Source organism: Salvia splendens, chromosome 1, assembly GCF_004379255.2.
Source record: "Salvia splendens isolate huo1 chromosome 1, SspV2, whole genome shotgun sequence".
NCBI classification, from domain to species: domain Eukaryota; kingdom Viridiplantae; phylum Streptophyta; class Magnoliopsida; order Lamiales; family Lamiaceae; genus Salvia; species Salvia splendens.
In genome coordinates, this window is record NC_056032.1 from 40,934,517 (window position 1) to 40,960,927 (window position 26,411).

The window sequence follows — 26,411 nt, forward strand, 5'->3', positions numbered from 1 at the left end:
TGGCGCTCGCCGAACTATTGCAGCCGGCGAGCGCCAAATCGGCGAGAATTTCGGCGAGGGAACGCCGATTCCCTGGCGCTCGCCGATTCTCTCGCCGATCGGCTCGCCGCTATTGCAGCCTTCCGATCGGCGAGGAACCGGCGACCTAATTTTTTTTTATTTTTTTTTTAATTTTTGAAACACTATATATACGTTATTTGCGCGATATTTTCATTCGCACCACTTGTTTTAACGAGTACTCTCTCTATCTTAATTTCTGTACAAGATCAACAACGTGAAATGGATCTCAACAACAAGCCAAATTCAGGGTCGAGCGGGTCACAAACTCTCACGGTCCCCGTGGGAGGTGGATGGAATCAGATGCCCGGGTACTACAACAACATGTAACCTTGGCAGCAGATGATGCCCAGGATGGCATCTGGTGGTGGTATGCCGGGATGGCAGGGGACGCCGGGGGGTCAGGGGGGACCGAGGATGCATCCCGGGATGACGATGATGCCGGGGGGGTCAGGGGGGACCGGGGATGCATCCCGGGATGCCGATGATGTCGGGGTGGGCACCCGGGATGCAGGCGACGCCGGGGTACCCGGCGATGCAGGGGACGCTGGGGATGCAGGGGACGCAGGGTACACCGTGGGGGCAGGGGACGCCGGGGGGATCTGACGTCTATCGCCCCAGCTTTGATTTTGGTACTGCTGCTTCGCACACATCGACCCCAGCTGAGACGCAGTTCGAGGGGATTGATACCTTCTCCTTAGATGAGTTGGGTATAGATCTCGGGGCACCGGACACTCCCGTGGGGCGGGGTCGGGGCGCGCCCAAGAAGAAGAAGGGGAAGAAGGTGGTCGGCGAGTCGTCGCAGCCGGAGGAACGGAGGAAGTGGACAGACGCGGAGAACGTCGCGCTCTCCAAGGCGTGGGTGAGTGTTTGCGATGACCCCCTCGCCTCGAACAATCAGAGGATCGTTAACTTGTGGGCTAAAATAGCAGCAGCCTACCAGGCATTTTGCCCAGAGGGGAGGCCACGCAGCGGGGAGGAATGCCGGAAGGGGTGGGACCGAATCCGGTCTGGGGTCTCCCGATTTTCGGGCTTGTACACCAACGCCCTCCGAATAAAGTCCAGGGACCAAACTGACGACGACTGCAGGAGGCTGGCGGAGAAAGAGTTCCCCCAGCCAGGGCTTTACAAGGACGTCAACTACTGGAACTGCTACGAGGTGCTAATGGACTCCGAGAAGTTTCGGGCAAGTGTCGAAGCGGGCTGGCCGAAGAAGCAGCGCCTGAACTATTCAGGTGATTACGCCGGAGGTAGCAACGGTGGTTCCCACGACCTCCCCGAAGATGCTCAGGAGACCCCGTCCCCTCCCTCGTTTACTTGCCGCACTCGCCCGGTTGGTCAAAGACGGGCGCAACGCCCTCACCAGAGGTCCCAGGAGGTCCAGTTGGCATCCCCCCTGTTGGCAGCTCGACAGCCGACCTCTTCTTCTTGGCGCGTCAACAAGCGCGAGCTTAGATGATCAAGGTCATAGATCAATGGAAGAATGCAACTGACCCCGAGGAGAAGAGTTTTTTTTCACGCCGTGCTCATGAGTATGCGACAGGATTTGAATCCCGGCGCGGCACAGTTCGGGGGCTCTGACGCGGGCTCAGATGCCGCAGATTTGGGGGTCCCGGATAGCGGCGACGACGGCGAGGAGTGAGGCGGCGGAGGAGGGGTGGGCCCGTGCGTGGATTAGGATTTTTTTTAAGTAATGTATTTTTTTTTACTTTTTTTAATTAATGTTTTTTTAAAATTTAATATTATTAGAGAATTTTCCCGTATATGTGTCGTAAATTTAATTTCGTATTTTGTATGATTGTTTAATTATTTGTTTTTAGTGTTGATGATGTGGCAAGGATATGGCTGGGCTATTGCTTGTCCAGTTGCTTGTCCTGCTGATATGACAGGAGGAATTTAGTGCTGCTGATGTGGCATGGCTGGGCTATTGCTTGTCCGCTAACCATTGGAGATGCTCTTAGTGGCCAAATTGAGACTTTCAAATGTATGTTTAAATTTTCAATTAATTTTTTATTATTTTCAACTATGTAAATTTTTTAATTAAAATTTTAGTATTCTTGGTTTAACGTAACTGGGAATGTTAAAATTCTAATTTTTGTTTCTTAGAGAAACGATGCAACGTTAAAGCATTTTTTTTACCACATGGTGTACCAAACACGTCTTTAGCGGAATTTGACTAATCCTACTCGATCAAGTTTGCGATTTAAGGCCGAAAGTCTCCCAGTGGATAGCGAGATTTGAATATGTGACCTCAAGGTCACCACAACTTCACGATGCCAACATTTTCAGTTATCTACAATTTCAAAGTGTTCAAGAGTAACTAATTAATTAATTTATATTATTTCACTTTTTCAAAGTGTTCAAGAGTAATTAATTAATTAATTTATATTATTTCACTTGTCTTTATTATTATCTCGACTTTGTTTGCCTTAAAATAAATTGTACTCCTACAAAACTCCCGCCTTCCTGAAATGAAACCCTAAAGTCTAAATCCAACAAACAAATTTGCGATCCCATCAGACCCAAATACAGGAAAAATGCCTAAACTGGAATTATCAGAATCGGAATCCGAAGAAAAAGCTTCGTCGGAGGAGGAGGAAACCGATAATGGAACTGCAAACGAGAAAGACACACCTTTAGATCAGGAGAAAGGATCAGAGTATGAGAAGCAGAGATTGCAGAGAATCGAAGCCAATAATAGAAGAATGGAGGCTCTGGGACTGCGCAAAATGGCAATTAATCTCATGGGATCTGCTCCAAAAACCCAGAAGAAGAGTAACGATAAAAAGGGCAATAAAGAAATTGTGGATGAAGACGAGGAGTATAATCCAACTCAAGAAGATGAGGAAATCAGCTGTTCGGAAGATGATGATGATAATGAGTTTTCACCCTCCAACAAGACAAAGGTAATTATAATAAGTATTTTAGCAGATTGATCTCATAATGTCTTATGCTTCGTTATTTTTATTTTTTTAAAATCTCTGTGGCTTTTCTATTCCCATATAGTGTTGATTTATTGTTAGTTAATTTTTATGATAACATAATGTATCATGCTTGGTTTAGAGGGATAATGTACTGTGTAGTGCTGAAATGCAGTCATAAAGCTGAGTTCTTTCTTATCTAACAAGGTTTAATGTGAGACTTCTTGACATGCTCTGCTTGAAAGTAGACATGAATGAGGCAAGAGGAACTTGAAAAAATGTACCCTAGTTGTCCCATTCATAGCTAGTTTAGGCCTTTAGGGTGAGGGAAACCTTTTGCTCATTTTTATTGTATCAGAGTGATTCTTCATGTGCTTTATTGTATTCGTTTTACATGTAGAAGGATATCCTTTTTTGAAGTCGTCGGGGTGGATTGATTTGGTTAGGTGCGAATGGAGAGAGCAGATCAGGGCTGGTTAGGATTAGGCTACCTTTTGATTACTTGGCAGTTGGAGACATTGTCAGGACCAAGGAGGGCTATGTATATGAACTTCTATAAAACAATCATATACTGCATCAGTAAATTTAGATGTATTTCTTACATTTATGCATTGTGCGTGTGCATTGATATAAAAACTATTTAGAACGTTTAAGCTTAGATTCATGCTGAATAAAAATTCAAAATCTACATGAACAGTGAATTTGTATGTTTGCCGGCCTTAAAAAACCCGAATCCAAGATCTTGCTCTCGTTGTCTATGGGAGTTTAATCTCTATGGTTAGCAGTGAGATTCGATTTGTCATGTTTGTCTAGAAAAGTTGGTGTACCCGCTAAGCGTTACATCACTGGACAAGAACTAAAGTAAAATTGTTGTTCCTTGTCCAGATTTATTGTGTTTAGAAGACCAATAAGTACAGATTTTGTTAATTGGTATGTAAATGCCAAATATTAAAGATGATGTACTTCATAATCATATGTGATGCATTGTGGATTGTAATTTGTGATAGGACATCTAATTCATAATAGATCGTAGTATTGAATAGCTAATAAGTTGTGTATGCCATTGAAATACGCATTATGTACTCGTCCACCTTTTTTACGTATATATTGTTCCTCTAATATTGTTCTGGCATCATGACTGAGAATTCCTGTTGAGTGTGATTTGTACATTTCCTTGCGGCTTATCTTGAACTTGATACAGATGAAGAAAAATAGTACTATTACTAAGAAGCAAGGCCCCAATAATCTTGACACAGATTTTGTGGATGATGATGATGCCTTGATGCAAGTAAGATTTTCCCCCTTATTTATAACCCGCATTCTTCAATTTCTGTTGGTTATAAGGTGCTAAGCTTATAAGATGTTCAAGGTTTATGATTTTTAACCGTAGTGGGCATTCTCAACACATATGCTGTGTTGCAGGCAATTGCACTATCTTTACAAGATACTAAAACTTCTGGGGCTTATGCTTTGAACTCTGCACCTTCAGAAAATGACAAAAGAAAAGAAAATCCGTCTATTCAGGACCCTTCACGAAAGAAGGGAAGAAAACCGGTTAGTTTTATTTGTTTCTGAATCCCAGTTCTCATTATATTTCATCTATTCTCATATTCTTATTCATGCCATCTTCGGTCAGCAGATAACTAGCCGAGTCAATATGAATGAAGATGAAATGCTTATACACTTCTTTCAGTTTGATGGTAATGAAAACTTTGTTCTTTGATTATTCAAATTATTTGTATAGTACAGATTATATTAAAACTCAATCAAAGCATATCTATGGTAAGAGCTACTATAAATTTATAGAATCTTACAATTGATAAGCAGAGACATCATCCTCTAAAAATCAACTAGTGATTTGCATTTTGAAAAATAATGATTGTGGGCATTTTTACCATCTTCTCGGTTCCTTTGCAATTGCTTACGAATGATTACACGAAATGTTAGCAGAATCTGGGAGAGGGAGCTTCTCCCTCAGAGACGTACAGCGACTAGCAGCCACCCATGATTTTACATGGTCTGAAAAGGAGATAGCTGATATGATATATTGCTTTGATAGTGATGGAGATGGAAAGGTCAGTACATCTTTCTGCTTTCTCAAGAATTGTGTAATGGTATTAGCTTTAGCTATGTACGCTAAAGCTACAGATGAGATTAAGTAATTGTTTTCATCCTACGTACCGTTTCAGATTAGTTTTGACGATTTCCGAAAGATTGTGGTTAGATGCAACATGTTGAAAGCTTCTGAAAAGGATGTTACTGGTAAGCTAATCCCACCCTCCTATCATCCATCATCTTTGCAGAGGTTTTTTTTTTATAAATTCAGTGTTTTGATTTCCGTCTCGTGTTTTTAGGTTGAATCGCAAAGTTTTTAGGTTGAATACGGGACCTACTTTTCCTTCTATGGATGTTCAGGCTAGTCAATCATGTACTAGTATAAGGCCCTTCTCTATTTACAAGTGTACAATTTGTCATATTTATATTCAAGTTTTACTTAGTTTGTCCAAAAGCATAGTGTTGTACTAGTAATCAGTGTCTAGAGACGAGTCGTCATGTAAAAGTATATATGCATCCTTGAAAAAAGGCTAAATACAGCAAATGCACTTTGAACAATTATAGAAACCAACCAAACCCATGTTTCTACAGTCAAGCAAACCACTATCCAAAAAATATTAAGCTCTTAAGTGACATTCATTCCCCTTCAATGTCCTAAAATGAACATGCGTGCAGCTGATTCGGATATCTGAATGTGGCAAACACATTGGGTGATTACGTTCTCTTGAAAAGATACCCCAACAGGATCCCAATCAAGCCAAAGATGATGGCATACATAACGGGGACACCACTGGTGCTTCTGTGACCTTGACGCCTTAGGAGTTCCTGCATGCCATAACCAAATGAATAACTAAAATTATTCTAGGTAGAATTTCAATACCCCATGTGAAGTCAAGAGAAAAAGCCAATGTCTTATTTAACAAGTCAGTCGAGTTTGCATGCATTCAGCGATATTCAGGATCAGATAGATATATCTGTTAATTTGATTAGTTTAATGCTAGAGGCTTCTTGATGATATTGGTCAGTAAATAGTGCTTAGCATTCATTCTGCATCAGTAGATTGCTGGTTCTAAATTCAGGTTTGCCAAATCAAACTCATGGGATTGCAAAGTGGAGGTCACATTCATTTAAAATTTTAAGCTTCATAGCAGATACCAATTGGAGCACGGTAACCTAATAGCACACAACCAAATTACCATTGTTGAAAAATTTAAACATTTTTCTTTAATATTTCATCATTGACCTTAAAAAAAGTCTGAGAAATCAAACATGGAATGTTTACCAGTTCTTGCTGAAGCCGGCTATTTTGCTGATTAATAGATTGTTTCTCTTCAGTCAGCTTTGAGATGAGAGCCTTCACCTACAACATGCCAAAGACCAACGATCAGCAAACAGAAATCCATATGACCTTTACTAGTGTCAGGTCGAAGATATCATCTAAATGAAATCCCCCAAACTCATGAACTTCTAAAACAGGTAAATGATAATGTCATAAAAGGGTCTATTCAGCTAGACAACAACCAGGAATCCACCTTTAAAATAACTACTACTCATAACTAGTGACAAGACATTTGGAGAAACAGAAAATGAATTGTATAACCTCTGATGTGATTTCATTTGTTTCAGGGAATCCTTTTGACATCTGCAAAGTCATAGATAGAATGAAAGATTATTGCTTCTTTGTTAAATCTGAAATATCTTCTTGCTAGAAAAACATATGCTACAGCATCCAATACTTACCATGTTCAAATCAGAAGCTTGATTTACAGTCCCATCCTCTGACACTGATGCTCTAGGTGGGGAGCCTTCCTCTGACCCCTCTCGAACAGGTGAAGGTGGTCGAGGGGGTGGAACATAGGCTACTCTCAATTTGCATTCATCTACTTGGTTCCCCGAGTCTTTGTTGAACTAAATACAGATCAGGTGCATTTGTTTAGCATCTTTGACAAAACATTCACAGCTCTAACAATCTTTGTTTAATAGTAACATATACTATATGCTGCATCAGGAATCATAAAATTACCATTTCTGGAGTAATATCCTTTGAAGATAACCCAGGGTTCACCACTACACTCTGGAGGAGAAACTTATCCCTGCATTGCATATCCGGTGGAGCCTCTTTTTGAGCTTGCATGGTAACTGAATGAATGACCAAAGGATTCCAGACACACTGTTATGTAAGGACGCAATAACAAAATATCCTCTTGAAAATTTCTTCCATCTAAAAGTAACTTAATTTACATAAACCTTGGTTGAAATGTAAATCTAATGATGAATTAGCGCATGCACAAACATTAAGGGAAGAGAGGTGGATGGCAGGGTAGACCTGTAACATCACAACTAGAGTGTGGCATCACAACTCCAGTGTTTGGCCTCACACAGTACTTCTTCGGATTCGTCGTTTTCACCTGAATACAGAAGCAGAAAACCAAAAGGTAGATAATTCAGATACATTGGAATCCACATTAACATTTATTATTAGTGTTCTCTTCAAGTTCACAAAATGAATACATCACGAAATCGAAATCGAAATCCTAATCCAAATAAAGTCTATTAATGACACAAAACAGCTACCTTGAATGCAACATGATTCTCAGACTTGTTCGTCAGCTGCATCGAACATGAGATCTGCTTCTTCAATTCAACTATCACACAACAAAAATGCAAAAGATATTAACACAAGAACATAAAAATCCGAAGCGCAGATCTAAAAGAATAAAATTAAATCAGCCTCGTCACAATTTCCCCTAAACCACGGATTCTTCTAGAACTAAATTGAAGCAAAAACCTTCCAGCACACTAAGGCAGACCTTAATTCGAAACAGAAACACAAGAGGCATCTGACTTACATGGGAATTGAAGTTCGAGAGGCTCAATTTGAAGGAGCTCGGTGTTACTCATCTCTTTGCCGATCGCTGGTGTCCGCCGGAGAAATGATTGTGTTAAAGATTCCGGCTGGAGGCGGCGGCGGAGATTGAATCGAACCACCGGCGAAAGGCGATATTAATTAAGAGAGTTTGGGAGGAGAGAGATCTGGCTGGGGTTTTCGAATTTTAGGAAATTTTTGTGCTGCCTTCTTCTATTTGGTTAGAAAAAGAGAAATAAATTACGTAACGTTGAAAGTGCAGCTGTCTCTTAATTCCACTTTACCCCCATAAGTTTATATATATTGCATTATTAGAGAATTATGCAAAAAACATACTACCACTATGTTTTTCGCTCATTAATACACGTTTCAGGATCACGTTATTATACAAAAGTAATAGGACTACATCTCGTATTACTCACATTTTGATTCCTAATTACCTCCTGATTGATCCGCGAATTTCTGATGTTAGCAAATGCTGGTAGAGAATGAAAATACAGACACAAAGAATTTACGTGGTTCGATTTACTGAAGTAAATCTACGTCCACGGGAAAAAGGGAGGGCAAGATTGTATTGCTTGATCTGTTTTCTACAGCTTACAAATACAAACTTGCTATTTTCTATATGGTGTTTTATCTCTAGAGAGCTTCCAACCCCTTCTATCAGATCTAAGTTCTATTTATATAATGAACTCAGATCATGGCTTGCATCACCACCCTAAGTCGTGGATGTCGTGTAGGTTATGGCCTAAGATCGTGGGTGAAGCGTAGGTCATGGCCTACGATCGTGGCCTGAACTGACATCACGTGGTAGTGGGTGTGTTGGACATCCTGTATGGGTCCACTAACTCCTTGTTCGGCCGAATACCGAGACCGAACTGCTTTGGTTGCCGATCTGAGAGTAGAGCTTGATGCCGACCTGAGAGCAGAGCTTGATTGGTTGGCTTTTACCGAGCTGTAGGCTGAGGCCGAACTCTTTGGTAATGCCGAACTGAACTCTTGGGCTTTGGGCTGGCCGAGCTGTCACTGCTATTGGGCTGGCCGAGCTGTCACTGCTATTGGGCTTGTTTAGTACGTACCCCATCACTACCCCCCCCGAAAAGCGAAGTGATTCACTTCGGCGAAACGAGTCACTTCGGCATTCTGGAAAAGGGTACGGGGGAGGCTGAAGTCAGGGGACGTGCCCTGCGCGTGACTGCATTAAATGCGGCATTAAATGCGACAGTAAAATCCGGCCGTTGAATCCTGAAAAGGTGGGATATGAAACGGTGCGATGATTTGAAATCTTTTCCAAATCTGATAAATACCGTCTTTCTTCATCATTTGAACACCTTTGCTATTGGCTTCTTCTGCACTCTCTATCTTCTGCGTGAAAAATTTCCTTCCGCTTTCAAAAATTTCTTCAGACTACCTTCACCTTCAAAAAGTAAGAAAAATGTCTTCTTCTTCTTCTTCGGAGTCGGGTAGCGTTAGGAAAGGGGGTAAGGGGTCTTCTAGCCGGAAAGAATCCGGGGAGAAGACCGTAGAGTATTTTCACAGTATCTTGAGTAAGGATACTGTGATATCCCTTTACGAAAAATACTCTTTTCCTGGGGGGAAGGTGGTGGTACCTGACGGTGATCACAGGGCTGACTCCCCGCCGGAGGGTTACGTCACCGTGTACGAGGCCTGCTTAGAATGCGGGCTTCGTTTCCCCCTCCCTTCTGCCTTTATAGATTTACTAGATTTTTTTCAGCTTCCTTTAGGCCAGGTGACTCCGAACTCTTGGAGGCACTTGTCGGCCTTCGCTGCCGAACTCCGTAGGTTAGGAAGGGATTTGTCTTTGAAGGCGATCCTTAAATTCTTTCAATTTAAGAGGAAGGGGTCTTGGTTTTACTTGATCCCTTTACAGCCCTTTAGGGCCTTTTGTAAAACGAAGTGGCCGAAGTGGCAAAATCGCTTCTTCTACTATGATAGGACCGCGGCTCCTAGTTTTCTCTGGAGAGGGCCGGAGTCCGTTATCCGTCACCCTCGGCCTGAACCGTTGGACGAGCTCGATGGCGAGCTCAACAAGATTCCCATAGTTAGGAAACAATACACGGAGTCTGAGCTCGTCAAGGGCGACGTCGTGTTCGACATCTCGTCTTCGGACGAAGAGGCCGAGGGTGAGGATTTCTCTTTATCTTTATGCTCTACTGCTTTAACGAAGAAAATCTGACTTTGCTTTCTTGCTTTTTGGCAGTGTTCATGTTGAATAAGGCTATTAGAAAGTCCTCCGAGCTTGTGGAGCCGGAGAGAGAGAAGGCTACCAGCTCGGCGCTTGATGCCGAGAAGAATCCGAAGAGGCAAAAGACCTCTTCGGGTCCAAAGAAGCCGGAGTCGACTTCGGCAAGCAAGAAGGGGAAGACCCAGAAGCCCCCAAGGGCGCCAGAGAAAGACGTGGTCTTGGCGCCTCCTTCGGAGCATATCTGTGAGCCATTTTTATGGCCCACGGACTTCGCCGAGGTGAATTGTTTTCTTGATTCCTTGGCTTGGCTTCTGTCTTGTATTTTTGGTGCCCTCTGTTAACTTTTTTCCTTATCCATTTTCAGAGGAATGATATGCTCTCCAAGCTCGTCGCCGTCGAACTCTCCAAAGCGTCCAACGACTATGCCGAGATGCAGAGGAAATTGGCGGCTGCTTGTCACCGGGCCGAGCAGGCTGAGGCAAACTTTGAGAAAGCCAGGGCTGCTAGGATTTCGGCCCAGGATGAAGCTCAGTTTGCCAAAAACCAGCTCGTCATCCAGCGAGAGCAGACGAAACGGAGGGATGCTGCCGCCGTGGTTGCCCAAGGAGAGGGTCTCCGTGCCTACACGGAGAGACTCTTTTTGAGCAGCCAGTTCTCGGCCTTTGTCGGTAGTCTGGTAAGGCTAATTGCCGATAAGGGCGAGCAGGGGCCCGACGTCGTGCTGCCTCTGTACAGCCGAGAGATAGCTGCTCGGCTTCAGAATCTGCCGCTCCTTGAGGAGCTCGCTTCATCCTCGGTCCTGCTTTCTGCAGACCGAGTCCGGAGTTGTCGAGCTGATCGGGACGAGAACCTGGAGGCTATCTTTGCCTCCGTGGGACCCGTTTCACCCGCTTCGACTTACAACGGAGAGGGTGAGGCCGAGCCGCTGGAGCCGGAGGCCGAAGTCGAGCGGGCCGGGCATCCGGAGGAGGAAGCCGATCAGGAGGCGGAGGCGAGGCCGGCAGGAGGCGAGGCCGAGGCTGAGGTAGCCCAAGAGAAAGAAGCTGTACCAGACCGAGGAGCCGGAGACGAAGCTGGCGGAGTATGATTTCGTCTCCCTTCTCTTAGTCTAGTTTCTTCCTTGTAAAATGGCCTTGAAGCCCTAGTGTAAAAAATTTTCCTTGTGAATGAAAAATTCTCTACACTTGTCTTCGTATAGCTTTGCGTACTCGCCTTTACTCCTGTTGTATTTTACTATCTGCTCGGTACAGCTGCCGAACTAATATAGCTGCTTTGTACTCAAGGAGATGGAGATACTTCACTGGAAACGGCTGTACTCTTCGGCTTTAGACGAAGCTGAGAGAAGAGCTATAGCCGATCAGACGAAGAATGACGAGCTTCTGGCTCGTTTAGTGAAGCTGGAGGCCGATAATAAGGACTTAGAGTCCGATAAGAAGGATCTGGAGGCCGAGCTGAATACGACCATTGCTGAGAGGACTGCGTACGAGGATTACATCCGTGTGCGCGGGGGATTGACCATCTCAGATGTTCAGGAACGAGTTGACGAACTGTGGGAGGAGTATAATGTACTCCGGAGGAACAATGCGCTGGAGAGCTCGGCTTGCCAACAAGTCGTGAAATCATTGCGGCGCTGGGCTTCTCGGTACGACATTGTTCTTGCCCGGCGTCCCTCAATTGAGAGATTCCTCCGGCATATCGCGCCAACAGATGCTCGCACTCCAGATCAAACCTCTGGTTCCCTTGTTCAAAATCCTACTCCCAGCCAACAACGAACTCCGGAACAGCCGGAAACGTCAAGACGAGAACGGGCTCAGGAGCAACCGGAATCGTCAAGACGGGGACGGACTGAAATTCGCCGAGGAGTTGTGACTATGAGCGAGCAAGACCAGCAGATGCTTATTGCAGAGACTCTTCATCGCCGAGGTGTTAGGACTTCTCGGGCTCGGGGAAGAGGCGTTGGGTCGAGGATAGCATCTCGTCGACCTGCTTATTCTTCATCTGCTCGGAACAACCGAACTCGGCTTCCAGAGGATTTTGCAGATAGGTGGCTTAACTTCAGCAACCCTGGACAGTAGAATAGTCCTTTGTAATAGCGTAACGCCATTTTGTAGGGTAGCGGAGTTGTATGCTGAACAAGATTTGATAAATGAAATTTTGTTTTCGCTTCTAACACTGTATTTACAGCTTAGCGAAAAAATTTCATCGTACTTGTCCTCGGTCTTATGAAGTAAATTTCTTTGACCGGACTTGGTCCTTGGTCTGATGAAATAAACATCTTTGACCGGACTCGTCTTTGGTCTGATGAAATAAACATCTTCGACCGGACTCGTCTTTGGTCTGATGAAATAAACATCTTTGACCGGACTCGTCTTTGGTCTGATGAAATAAACATCTTTGACCGGACTTGGTTTGTGTTCTAATTTGGCGATTTTTGTCGCCGGGATCGAACTTTCCCTTGTCCTAATTCGGCGAGTTTTATCGCGTGGATCGGACTTTCCCAGTTAACCGAAGTGGTCTTATGCAGTAAACCTCTTTGACTAGACATGATCGTCCCCGGTCTTATGAGGTAAACTTCTTTGACCGAACTTGGTCGTCCTAATTCGGCGAGGTTTATCGCGTGGATCGGACTTTCCCTAATTGCAGTTCGTTTCAGACGAAGTGCTTATTAAGCTGAATTGCGGTCTTGTATCCTCCTTGGAAGCTTGGACTCACAATCGTTGGCTTATTGCAGTTCGTTTCAGACGGACTGCTTGTTAAGCTGAATTGTGGTCTTATATCCTCCTTAGAAGCTTGGACTCACAATAGTCTTTAATAATCGATCTAAAAAGGGGATCAGTCTTTAAAGAACGATATACCTTGGTACCATTTGTAAGAGACGACAAGCACATAGAGACAAAACACATAGGAAAAAATGAAAAAGACGAAGGAAAAAAAAACTTTAAACCTTTTTTTAAAACGACAAGTAAAAGGTACAAGTAAAAAACAAACAAATAAAAGCACATACCCCTATGACCGAACTAGACACGAGACGGATTGACCGGACTTTGTCTCTTACAAGTGGAACTTCTTGAGGTTGGAGACGTGCCATGTTCGGGGTACTTGTTCTCCTGACATGTGAGTCAATTTATAAGACCCTTTGCCGAGGACTTCGGACACCCGATATGGACCCTCCCATGTGGGTTCGAGTTTGCCCAGCTTTTCTGCTCGGCTTACTTCGTTGTTTCTCAAGACGAGATCTCCCACTTGAAATTGAAGCTTTTTCACCCTTTGGTTATAATACCGGGCTACTTGCTCCTTATACTTGGCTGCTTTTATGCACGCCAATTCTCTTCTTTCTTCGGCGAGATCTAGTTCTGCTCTCAGTCCGTCGTCATTCATTTCTGAGGAGAAATTTAGGGTTCGGGGACTGGGTACGCCGATCTCCACCGGAATTACGGCTTCAGTGCCGTACACCAGGCTATACGGAGTTTCACCGTTGGAGGTTTTGGGTGTAGTTCGGTAGGACCATAGGACTTGAGGGAGATTTTCTACCCATTGTCCTTTGGCTTGTTCTAACCGAGCTTTTAACCCTTTCACCAGAATCCGGTTCGTTACTTCCGTTTGTCCGTTTGCTTGGGGATGGGAGACCGAAGTGAACCGCTGTTGAATGTTCAGCTCTTGGCACCAATTCTTGAACGTCTTGTCGGTGAACTGAGTCCCATTATCCGAGATGAGGATGTGGGGTATGCCAAATCGGCACACTATGTTCTTCCAGACGAAGTCCAATGCCTTTGAGCTCGTTATCGTAGCTAATGGTTCAGCCTCCACCCACTTCGTGAAGTAGTCCACGGCAACGATAAGGAATTTCATTTGCCGAGGAGCTTGAGGAAGTGGTCCCACTATGTCTATGCCCCATTGCATGAAAGGCCAAGGGCTTTGCATAGTGTATAGATCGGTCTGCGGCATCCTTGGGACATTTGCGTGAATTTGGCACTTCGTACACTTCTTGACGAGCTGCACTGCCTCTTGTACCATGGTTGGCCAATAATATCCCCATCTCAGAACTTTTTTAGCTAAAGCTCTGGCTCCGATGTGGCTACCGCACGATCCTTCATGAACTTCTCTGAGGATGTAGTCCGTCTCTTCTGGTCCTACGCACCGCAATAACGGCTGGAGGTAAGACTTTCTAAAGAGGACTCCTTCATGAAGTTCGTACCGAAGAGCTCGGCACGTGATCTTCCGAGCTTCTCTCTTATCCTCGGGCAATTGTCCTTGATCCAGATACTGCAAGATCGGCGTCATCCAGTTCGGCGAGCTGGATACAGAATGTACCTCGGCTTCATCAATGCTTCGATGCATTAATTCTTCCGCCTTTGAGCTCGGATCTGAGGCCAACTTACTTAAGGTATCTGCTCGGCTATTTTCCGCTCTGGGAATGCGGATTATCCGAAAATAGGAGAAACTTCGGCTGATGCTTTGCGCTTTGTCCAAATACTTCTTCATTCTCTCGTCACGGGCTTCACTTGTACCCAACATGTGATTTACTATGACTTGTGAATCACAATGGACTTTGAGAGATTTGACGAGTAGACTTTGCGCTAACTGGAGTCCGGCCAGGAGGGCTTCGTACTCGGCTTCATTATTAGTAGTGGGGAATAGGAAACGAAGTGAGTAGGTTACCTCGTGTCCGTCGGGAGCGACAAGTAAAATACCAGCTCCACTTCCTATCTTGTTTGAAGCTCCATCTACGAATCCGCTCCAGCAGTCCGGCGGCTCTACTTCGGATTCCAAGGGTTGTGCTAGTTCGGCATTGGCAGAATTCTTCTGTTCGGCAATAATAGGAATTGCTTGATCGAACTTCGCTTCTGCAAGAAAATCTGCCAAGGCTTGTCCCTTGATGGCTTTCCGAGGTAGATATTCAATTGTGTGCTCTCCCAACTCTATAGCCCACTTGGCGATTCTTGTGAGCATAGAAGTATGGCCGCAGTCTCCTTGCTGCATTTACTAACGCCAGAGCAATTTTTTCCAGAGGTTGATACCTTGTTTCTGGACCTCTTAATGCTCGGCTTGTAAAGTAGATGGGAAACTGCTTTAGGCCTTCTTCTCGTACAAGCACCGCGCTGATGGTTTGATCCGATGCCGCTAAGTATAAGAATAGTACTTCGGCTTCGGCTGGAGCAGAGAGAATAGGAAGCTCGGCTAGATAACTTTTGAGCTCGTCAAAGGCCTTTTTCTGCTCGGCTCCCCACTCGAACTTTGGTGCCTTTTTCAACACCTTGAAGAACGGCAGTTGCTTTTCGGCTGCTTGGGAAAGGAATCGACTCAGTGCGGCTAGACATCCGGTTAGCCTTTGCACGTCATGTACGGACTTCGGCATTGCCATGTTCTGAACGACTTGAACTTTTGAGGGGTTCGCCTTGAGTCCGTCTTTTGAAACCCAACAACCCAGAAACTTTCCCGAATCTACCAAAAAGGTACACTTTTGGGGATTAAGTTTGAGGTTGGCTTTCTTGAGCACGTTGAGAGTGGACTTGAGGTTGTGCTCGTACTCCGAGGTGCTTTTGCTCTTGACGACTATATCGTCAACATATACTTCGACTTCCTTTCCAATCAGGTGCCGAAAAAGCTTGTCTACCATCCTTTGATAAGTGGCTCCGGCATTCTTTAAACCGAATGGCATCTTTTTATAAGCGAAAATGCCGAAATCAGTAATGAAGGCCGTTTTTGAAGCGTCAATCTCATCCATTAAAACCTGATGGTATCCTTTGTATAGATCAAGAAAACAAAAAATTTCAAAGCCTATCAGAGCTTCTACTTTTTTATCTATGTTCGGAAGGGGATAGCAATCTTTGGGACAGTGCTTATTTAGATCGGTGAAATCTATGCACATCCGCCATCCTCCTTCCTTTTTCTTGATCATGACAGGATTGGCCACCCACGAAGGATACTTCACTTCGAATAACACATCCGCCTTCAATAATTGACGGACTTCGTCATGGATGACTTGACTTCGTTCTGCCGCAAAGAGTCTTTGCTTCTGTTTTATCGGCCGGACCGAAGGATCAATATTTAAACGATGAGTGATTACCTCGGGGGGCACTCCGGTCATGTCCAACGGAGACCATGCAAAGACGTCTTTGTACTCCTTGAGGAGCTGGATGGTTTTTTCCCGAAGTAGAGGCATTCCCGCGAAGCCGATCTTAACCGTTCTGGATGGATCGTCTTCGTACAGCTGAACTGTCATCGAGTTCGGCTCCGGTATGACTTCGGTCATCGCCTCTGACTCCGGCTGCTGTGATTGCTATGCTTGGTGGTGCCGATCTGACTGCTCGGCACTTCTAAGCGCAATTTGCAGGCATTCCTTTGCTCTTTTTTGGTCACCTCGGATGACCGCTATCCCTCCTTTAGTAGGGATCTTGATGGTGAGGTGATAGGTGGAGCAAACGGCCCGAACTGTGTTGAGCCAGTCTCTTCCCAGGATGACGTTGTACGGGGACCGAGCTTTTACCACGAAAAACTCAATCATCGTACTGGAGCTAGTAGGCGCTTTCCCCACCGTGATCGGAAGGCTGATAATACCTTCAGGGCGGGTGTCCTCCTGGGCGAAGCTCTTCAGGGGAAGCGGAGCCGGGCTGAGCCGAGCTGGGTCCACTTCTAGTTTGTCGAAGCACTCTTTAAAAAGAATGCTGACTGACGCTCCTGTATCCACAAACACCCTGTGGATCAGTTTGTTTGCCACTCCGGCTTGGATGACAATGGCGTCTTGGTGAGGAGAGATGGCCGGGACGGGATCAGCATCCGAGAACGTAATCACTTCGTCCTGCTTCAGCCTTTTATGCGTTGGCTCCTCTCGATTGGAGCCCCTGCGCTCTGACTTCAGGGACGACTTGGTCTTCCCGGCAGGGAGAGCGTCAATAGTCAGGATTACTCCATCATATTGCGGCTCGTCATCGTCTTCGGGATCCGGCTGCCTTTTCGGATCCTGAGGAGCGCAGTTCGCACCTCTCTGCTTCTTATTCTTCTTTGACTGCTTGCTTTGGTATTTTTTCAATGTCCCTGCCCTCACAAGAACATCGATACCTGCAGCCAAGTTTCTGCACTCCTCGGTATCGTGACCGTGGTCTTGATGGTAGGAGCAGTAGTTATCCTGGGGTCGGCGCGCGGCAGATTTCGTCATCCGCTTTGGCTTTTCGAACAGGTCGGAGTGTAGTTCGAAAATTTCCGCTCTCGGCTTGTTCAGCGGTACGAACTGAGCGGGCGGCTTCTCGGGATTGAGACGGGGTCCCAATCTGTCTTGCACCGGAGTCCTTTGAATCCTTTCAAAAGGAGTTCGGCGAGGATGTCCCTGATCGCCAAAAGGAGTTCGGCGAGGATGTCCCTGATCGCTATGATCGGGCTTCCTCCTGTCTCCTCGGGACGATGAGCTGTCTAACGACCGTTTGCGACGGTCTGCCTCATCGGCCCGGGAGTACTGGTCCGCAATGTCCCACATTTCCTGAGCTGTCTGCGGACCGCACTCAACGAGCTTCCTGTAGAGAGCTCCGGGCAGGATTCCATTTTGGAATGCCGAGATGACAAGCAGATCGTTGAGATCGTCTACTTGCAGGCATTCCTTGTGGAATCTTGTCATAAAGTCGCTGATTTTTTCGTCGCGACCTTGACGAATGGAAAGCAGCTGAGCCGAAGTGATTCGGGCTTCCGCTTTCTGAAAGAACCTCCTGTGGAAGGCATCCATTAGATCTCGGTAAGATCTGATGCTGCCCTGGGGGAGGCTATCGAACCACCTTCTCGCGTTCCCGATGAGCAGCTCGGGAAACAGCTTGCACATGTGGACCTCGTTGAGACCCTGGTTCGCCATGTTATACTGATAGCGCCCCAAGAAATCGTGAGGGTCCACGAGCCCGTCGTAAGTCATCGACGGAGTTCGGTAGTTCTGCGGTAGGGGAGTTCGGGTGATGTCGTCCGAGAACGGAGTCTTCAGTGCTCCGTACACGGCGAATCCGATATCTCGTCGGTATGGAGGAGATTGAGTTCTCCTGTGATTCCGGTACCGAGGAAGAGCAGGAATATGTCGGGGTTGAGGATTCTTCTTCCTGGAAGACACGGCACTACTGCGGTAGTGACTTTCATGTCTGGATGAGGAAGGAGAATCCTCCGCTTTCGTCTTCGGCTCTTGGCTCTTTTGCAGGAAGGCTAAGAACTCATCCTGTTTCTCAGCCAAGAACAGCTTGACAGCCTCATTCAAATCAGGCTGCTGGGAAGACTCAGTGGGACGATTTTTGGAGCGGCCTGTTCCTTCGCCATGAGAACTGGTGGTGGATTTATCCCTAGGCTGTTTTCCAGACCTATGGGATGGATTGGCTTCCTCCTGGTTCTCACGGGCAGGAATACGGGTACTCTGCGATCTGGTATGCATTTTTTGGGTGGAAAAAAATGGATCAAAAATTCGCTTTATCACAAATTTTGTTCTCTGTTTCCCACAGACGGCGCCAGTGATTGATCCGCGAATTTCTGATGTTAGCAAATGCTGGTAGAGAATGAAAATACAGACACAAAGAATTTACGTGGTTCGATTTACTGAAGTAAATCTACGTCCACGGGAAAAAGGGAGGGCAAGATTGTATTGCTTGATCTGTTTTCTACAGCTTACAAATACAAACTTGCTATTTTCTATATGGTGTTTTATCTCTAGAGAGCTTCCAACCCCTTCTATCAGATCTAAGTTCTATTTATATAATGAACTCAGATCATGGCTTGCATCACCACCCTAAGTCGTGGATGTCGTGTAGGTTATGGCCTAAGATCGTGGGTGAAGCGTAGGTCATGGCCTACGATCGTGGCCTGAACTGACATCACGTGGTAGTGGGTGTGTTGGACATCCTGTATGGGTCCACTAACTCCTTGTTCGGCCGAATACCGAGACCGAACTGCTTTGGTTGCCGATCTGAGAGTAGAGCTTGATGCCGACCTGAGAGCAGAGCTTGATTGGTTGGCTTTTACCGAGCTGTAGGCTGAGGCCGAACTCTTTGGTAATGCCGAACTGAACTCTTGGGCTTTGGGCTGGCCGAGCTGTCACTGCTATTGGGCTGGCCGAGCTGTCACTGCTATTGGGCTTGTTTAGTACGTACCCCATCACCTCCCCAGCCAGAAATCGTAAAAGAAAAAATATCTGATTGATGCTTATATAGCATCCTATTTTTCAGTGGATATTTTATAATTTTTATTTAAGTTGATGAAACAAAGAATAGAGCAATAGCAACATAAAAAAAAAAACTAACATATGAACCTAATTTAAAGTTACGTTGCAATCACTAATCAACAAGACAGTGAAATAAATATATATTAATGTTCAACAAGACAGTGAAATAAATATATATTAATGTTGGGGTGTGATCAATTGTTAACTTTCTTAAGTTGCTAACTTGCTAACTCATCAATGCAGTGTATTAAAAATGTCAACACGATGACATTAAAATGTCAACACATAATTTTGTTGAACTTTAATATAATGTGTTGATATTATGTGTTGACATTTTGATGTCAACATTTTTAATACTGTATTGATGAATTAGCAGAGTTAGCAATATAACGCGCCCCAATGTTAGGAGTACTATTTTATTGCGGATATTCTTTCCCTTTTATGCTTTTCTTTCCCTTTTATGCTTTTCTTTGTTCTGTGTTTTTTATTCTCTTTATTGCATATCACAAGGTTGTAAATTAACATATTTTTCATGTATATTCTAGCAGTATAACTATACAAGTACATATCTCCTTTTATATTTTAAAATACTCAATAAGAGTTTTTCTAAAGGAATTAAACTCATATAATTAAGTTGCAACAGATAAAAGCAAGAAAATTAAATAAAATATTAGTATTGTTTACAGAGAGACAAATATATACAATTTCATAGTACATAATTACAGGGCATAATCAATTAATTATCATGAAACGTGAAGTGTCCTTCTACACGATTGGCTGATTCCTTCACGTAAAAGTGAAAATAAAGGCAAAAGCATAATGATACCATTATTACTAGTATTTCAGTTTCTAAAATTTGTTTTTTTTCTTCTTCTAATTTTACGTGCGATCAAAGTACTGTAATTATGGCATATAGACATAATCACAGATATTTAAAATTTTACATTTAGATGCAATATGATGAACATGAACCCCTTTTTGAAAATTAAAAAAGGAATGGGTCAGTAGGAATAATTAAAGGCACCCGGCGAAGAATATTTTTTAATGAAATATATTGGGAAAAGGAAACTCATTTGCACGAATTGACTTGACCTTTCTACTTGATGCTTATGTGAAGAATATTTGAAAATAAAATTTAAAAGGAGACTCATTTACACAAATTGACTATGATTTGATTCTATTTTTCAAAATGTAAGTTGTTACGGACCGGACCTTAGAGTAATAATTATAAATTTATAATAATAGAGCATCAATTTAAGGGTGTTGATGATAGTCCAGCCAAAACCAACCCATTTTGTGCCTTTTTAAATTGATTTTGGTTCCAGTGGACCCCACAGATTGAATAAATGACCAGCCCGGTTAGGCCTGTCAAATCGGGTACCCGCGGATATCCGGTCCGAAAATTTCGGGTATCCGATCCCGAATTTCTCAAAATCTAATACTCGATCCGAAAATAATTTCGGGTACCCAGATACTCGACTCGGGTATCCAGTCCCGATTTTGAATTTTTATTTTTATTTTAATTTTGATTTTATTTTTTTTTAAGAAAATTAACTACAAACTTTTAGAAATACAAACTTGTAACGGTTCGAATTTGATACAAACTTGAATTAGTTCGATTAAGAGAAAAAAACTACTACAAATTTTTAGAAATAAAAAATTCATAAGTTACAACATTCATCATTCATCAATAATAAACATCACAATTCATATATTAACCCTAAATGTGACTTAAGAGTGAAAGATTTGGGACTAGATTTAATTATTTAATTTTTTTTAAATAATAGAATAAATACATAATTTATTAAATTTAAATTTTTTTAAAAAAATTGGGTAATTCGGGTAATTTGGGTATACCCGATGGGGTATCGGGTTATCCGATACCCGATAATTTAAAAATCCTATACCCGAACCCGATCCCGAAACCCAAAAAATCGGACGGATATCCAAATACCCGATATTTCGGGTTCAGATATCGGTATCCAATACCCAATATCAATTTTGACACCCCTATGCCCGATATATAGACTTATTTAAACTCAATATATTTGAGAAAAGTTTATTCTAACTCAATAGGAGAGTGTTATATTGTTAACTCAATACTTAATGCTAACTACAATTAAATAATAGCCATTAGATATTCAAACCAAGGGTCTAGATCATATGTCCCGGAATGTCAATACGATAAAAACGTCAATAAGGGTATTAAGGTCACTTTACCAGAAATTAGTTATACCTAACTTTAAAAAATATCCCATAACTTTAAAACGCATACAACTTTCTCGATTTAAATTATGTTTTCGCACAACATATATCAAATTAAAGATAATTTCACAAGGATTCTAACGAGATCTTACTTGCATACGTTCCGATTTCAAAATTTGAATTTTTTTTCAAAATTTTTCAATTTTTTCGTACAGCAACAAATGTCAACATAGTACTATATAAAATATGTCAATATAATACATGCAGAATGTCAATATAAGCAATGTGTTAACATTCTCAAAGCATTGTGTTGATATTCTCAAAACACCGTGTTGATATTTTCGAAACACTATATTGACATTTTCATCCAAAACCCTAATTTGGTGGTTTTTTTTATCTTTTTTGATTTAATTAATAAAAACGAAAATTACACGTGACAAATCTTAGACCACAAAATTTCTAAAATCTTATAATCTTAAATTAATTGTAGTTAGCAATTAAATGATGCGTTAGCAATTGATCACTATGACAAAGTTCAATCACAATTAAATTAAGTTCGTGAACTATTAAAATAATATAGATATATTAGTTTACCATTTAACATATAGCCTAAAATTTATTCTTAATTGTGATATACTCCACATTAGTTAAACTTATTTACTAAGAAACATTAATTATTACAGTATTATTCTTTGAAGAAACATATATGATTACTATAAGTATAAGGTGTAATGGTGCATATCACTAAAAGAGATAGTACAACTTTTTTTATTTTATAATTTGGGTGGGCGACTTCTTCTAGCACTTGCCAAGAGAATTAGACCCCTCTAGAGAAAATTATAGTGGTTACGTATTTGGACTAATAACGTGACAGATGGGTATGCTAATGCTATCATCAAAACTTTTCCCTATTTCTCTTTATGATAATGATAACTCTTGAAAGTCGAGACAAAATATTTATGGGCCGCTTTTTGACTTCACTTTAGAGGTGGCAATTAGCGGCTACTTAATATGAACATGAATATGCATGGCATGGGGGCTCACTTGGATTTTTAAGATTACAGCCTATTATTAATTTATTAGTCATGATATGAGTTTGGTTTGCAATGAATCTAATACATAATTGATGAAACAATTAAGGGGCGATTATACAATGTTGTTTCTGCCACATAAATACCAGTTTATGATCCAGCCTCAGCAGACTCTTGTTGATAAGCACGAGCAGTAAAACCAGCATACCAAGCAACTCTCATGAGTTGCACCCCGAGAACCAGCACCCAACAGCACACCAATCCCCTAAGCATATGCACCGTCCACGATGGTGCCCCGACCTCTGCCCCCAGCTTCAGCCCTCTCATCAGCTGCAACAGTCGATACGACTCATAAACAACCGGTGTCACCAACCACACCGGTGACTGCCAGTGCCACGTCAGCATCTCAGTCTGCAGTTGCACCAACAGAAGCAGGAAGTAAGGGCCTAAGAGCACTGCCCATGAGATCAAAGGCAGCTGAGGCTGAAGCAATCCTTTCTGGGAAGCAATTAACATCACTGAGGGAATGATGAATCCAGCTACATTTGCAATGATGTTCCAGAATCTGTAACTTGAAGGAGGCTTGCTGCTGCAACCTTCACTCTCCTTGTTTGGACGAGCGGTGGAGTCTGCCATGAGGAGAAACAGGGTCGCGCCAAGATTGAAAATGCAGTCTAGTCCGGTGAGGGATAGAAGGCTGGCTATGTTGGGGCCAAGGAAAATAGATGATATTGGCAGCCACAAGGTGGGCACAACGCCGGTCACCAAGAGAAGCAAGGGGCCAAGAAGCCATAGAGGCTGCCTAAGGTAGTGGAACTGCATAACAGGCTGCTTATTTGCATCCACGTGTTGATGCTCCGTCTTAGTTATTGAAGCTTCAGCTGCCTCGCTAGAAGAAGTGATGGTTTCAAAGATATTGCTAGTCTCTTTGAGCAATGTACTTTCTTTCTCGGGAACATATGTTACTGGAGGTGGTTCCCATCGAGATGTGTTAGCACAACAAATGATCCGAAGACCACTACTAACATATGGCAAGTTGCATCTGCCAAACAGACTCTGAGATTTATATAATTTAGGGGTTCTATGATGCAATCGGGAAACAGAATGCACTGGATTACTGAATGGAGACTGGGTAAACAATGACATGATGAGGTTCACAAATGAATCTTACAGACAGAGCTTGGAATTCAGCTTCCAGTTACCTAAGTAAAAGAAAAAGAAGCACTTTAGAGAATAAGCGAGATCTTCAAAACAAACTAACAGCCATGGACAACCGACAACATATGAAAGAATCATTGATGTGTATTTTCAAAATCTGTAAGTTTCTTCAAGCTCACATGCTTAGTGTCGTGCGCCAATTGTGTCCAAGAACTATACCTACACATTCAAATAGACATGACGCTTCGTACAAACTCAACTAAACTAAAGCTATTCTTATTTACAATAGCACAGGTGAAGCCATCCCTCAACACCCATAACCAAAATCTAGTGGTAGCTTATTTACAACTAAGAAGACACTATTCTCCGCAACAAGCCCTTCTCTGAACTTGATACAGGAGTTTCAATGAATAACAGCGATCAAACCTCATGCTAATAAAGCCTTATTAATACAGGAATGTGATCAAATGCAAACTCTAAATATTGTACAAAATCCAAACTATGTTCTGGACCGTTAGAAAATATCAACAGATGATAAAATAATTGCAACAAAAAAATGACAACACAATATCACCAGTTGATGTTGTGTTGAAATAGTGTTGACATTGTATTGACATTGTGTTGACATCAAAATCTTGAAATTTTACATTGTGATGACATTGTGTTGATAGTGTGTTGAAAAGTTTGGAGTTTGTACAATATATGAGTATGCATTTTATCACTGCCCTATTAATACAAGACTAAACTCATTTAACCTTTCACTAATCAGTTAGATAGAATCTACTACTGTGACACACCAAAATCACCAGAAAGACAGTTTGTTTACACTTTACCCTGAACACACATATACAAATCATGTACTGTACTATTTTCAAAGCAACAAGAGACTGACATCTTTCTGTTCTTAAACCCACCATAAACCAGAGATTAAGCATGAGGAAAGCAGTAACATCAAAAAACATAAAATTCAAAAGACGCAAAAAACTCAGTGAAGATTCATTTCTTTTTCAATTCGATAAACACGAAGGGAGGAGTCGATGATCGGTTCAGATAGGATAACAAACACCGGAATGTCTAAACCCTAATTTGTCTTTTTTAATTTAGGATTAAACACAAAAATAATTGAATTGAGAGTAGTACCTTGGAACGGCAAAGTGCAATTGATTTGAGATAAAATGTGTAAAATCATCCGTCACCTAAATCAGTGGGATTTCGTAAATTTTCAGGAGTTGTAGGAAATTATTTTTTCTGGACAGATTTTAAAATGGATTAATCCTCGACCTATTCGGTAGTTAATATTAGTGGATGGTATTTACAATTGATACCGTGATAGTAACTGAATTCGGAAAAATAAAAACAACTGCTGCCATTTATAAGAAATGAAGTGTGATCCGTTGCTAATTTTTCTTAATTTACTAATTTGCTAACTAATTAATACAGTGTATTAAAAATGTCAACAAATATACTGAAATGTCAATATAAACTTGAGTTTATATTTTAATATATTATGTTGACATTGATATTTAAATATCAACACAGTTTATTAAAATGTCAACACAAATATGTGTTGACATTTTTAATACATTATGTTGATGAGTTAGCAATTTAAGAAAAGTTAGCATTTTAACGCACCCCAGAATAAGGATAGTGATAAACTTTAAATTATGATTTGGATTATTAAAAAATGTTTAGTAGCAACAAAAAAATGTCACACGGAATCAACCGTTGACACAATTTGCTACCATTTTGTCATCTGTTGACAACATTTTAATAGTCCAAATCATATTTAGAGTTATTAAATCCCACCACTTATATATTTAGAGTTTGCATTATTAAATCCCACCACTTATATATTCATATTTGCTTAACGTGATTTATGTTATATACTAATGTGAGTATTTTTTAATCCTTAGATCCTTGTACAAATTTTTATTTCATTATATTCTTATATCAATCATTTTATTTAAGTATTGGATTCTTTTACTGTAATGTTTTGTTTGATCAGATATACTCCCCCGGCCCATAATAAGAGTCAAATTTTACCATTACGGTCATTCTCACAATAAGAGTTACATTTCACTTTTACCATTATACTAGTAAGTAAGTCTAACATTACACTAACTCCCTCCACTCACATTCTATTATAAAATCAATATAAAAAAGTGGAACTCATATTCCACTAACTTTTTCAACCCACAATTATTTACATTTCTTAAAACCTGTGCATATACCAAATGTGACTTCTATTGTGGGATTGAGGGAGGGAGTACTATATACTCCTCCGTCCCAAAGAATATGCACTTTTGGTTCGGCACGAGTTTTAAGCAAAATTGGTAAAGTAAGAGAGAGGTAGAGAAGAAAAGTAATTAAAGTGTTATCAGTGGAGAATGGGTCCCACCTCTTAGAGATAAAAAATTCTAAAATTGGAAAATACATATTCTTATAGGATGGACTAAAAAGGAAATAGTGCATATTCTTGTGGGACGGAGTGAGTGCTATACTAGAGTTTTTTTACTTTTAAGTTTAATATGGTTGGATCTATATTCAGCAAAGAAAACAAAGTTAGCATATGGTCATATGGAGCCAGACAGCCAGTGGTGTTTATTGAGTCTGAAAGCTCTTACAGTGTAACAGAAGGATATCATGGCCAACTTATGTCTCCAAAAGTGGTGTTTTCAACTAATGGAAACTTTGTTTCTTCCGTAGATGTTAAAATTGATGAAGATCCATGTTC

At 42.1% G+C, this 26,411-nt stretch overlaps 3 protein-coding genes across 3 annotated transcripts; 1 reads left to right on the forward strand and 2 right to left on the reverse strand.

Annotated features, from left to right (window-relative positions):
* The first annotated feature begins 2,513 nt into the window (after positions 1–2,513).
* On the forward strand, positions 2,514–5,591 carry LOC121751914. Its single transcript, XM_042146736.1, has 7 exons — positions 2,514–2,963; positions 4,180–4,266; positions 4,401–4,532; positions 4,618–4,678; positions 4,929–5,053; positions 5,168–5,240; positions 5,333–5,591. Exons 1-7 carry the CDS (start codon positions 2,595–2,597, stop codon positions 5,335–5,337), a joined length of 852 nt encoding a protein of 283 aa, XP_042002670.1. The 5' UTR covers positions 2,514–2,594; the 3' UTR covers positions 5,338–5,591.
* Positions 5,529–8,132, reverse strand: LOC121751922 (vesicle-associated protein 1-1-like). Its single transcript, XM_042146746.1, has 8 exons — positions 7,883–8,132; positions 7,608–7,678; positions 7,360–7,441; positions 7,057–7,172; positions 6,774–6,941; positions 6,634–6,675; positions 6,316–6,393; positions 5,529–5,858 (listed from the first exon to the last, which is right to left on the reverse strand). Exons 1-8 carry the CDS (start codon positions 7,932–7,934, stop codon positions 5,748–5,750), a joined length of 720 nt encoding a protein of 239 aa, XP_042002680.1. The 5' UTR covers positions 7,935–8,132; the 3' UTR covers positions 5,529–5,747.
* Positions 8,133–22,537: 14,405 nt separating this feature from the next.
* LOC121800422 lies at positions 22,538–24,971 on the reverse strand. Its single transcript, XM_042199997.1, has 2 exons — positions 24,818–24,971; positions 22,538–23,721 (listed from the first exon to the last, which is right to left on the reverse strand). The coding sequence occupies exon 2, from the start codon at positions 23,663–23,665 to the stop codon at positions 22,670–22,672; it is 996 nt and encodes a 331-aa protein (XP_042055931.1). The 5' UTR covers positions 23,666–23,721; positions 24,818–24,971; the 3' UTR covers positions 22,538–22,669.
* Positions 24,972–26,411: the final 1,440 nt, after the last annotated feature.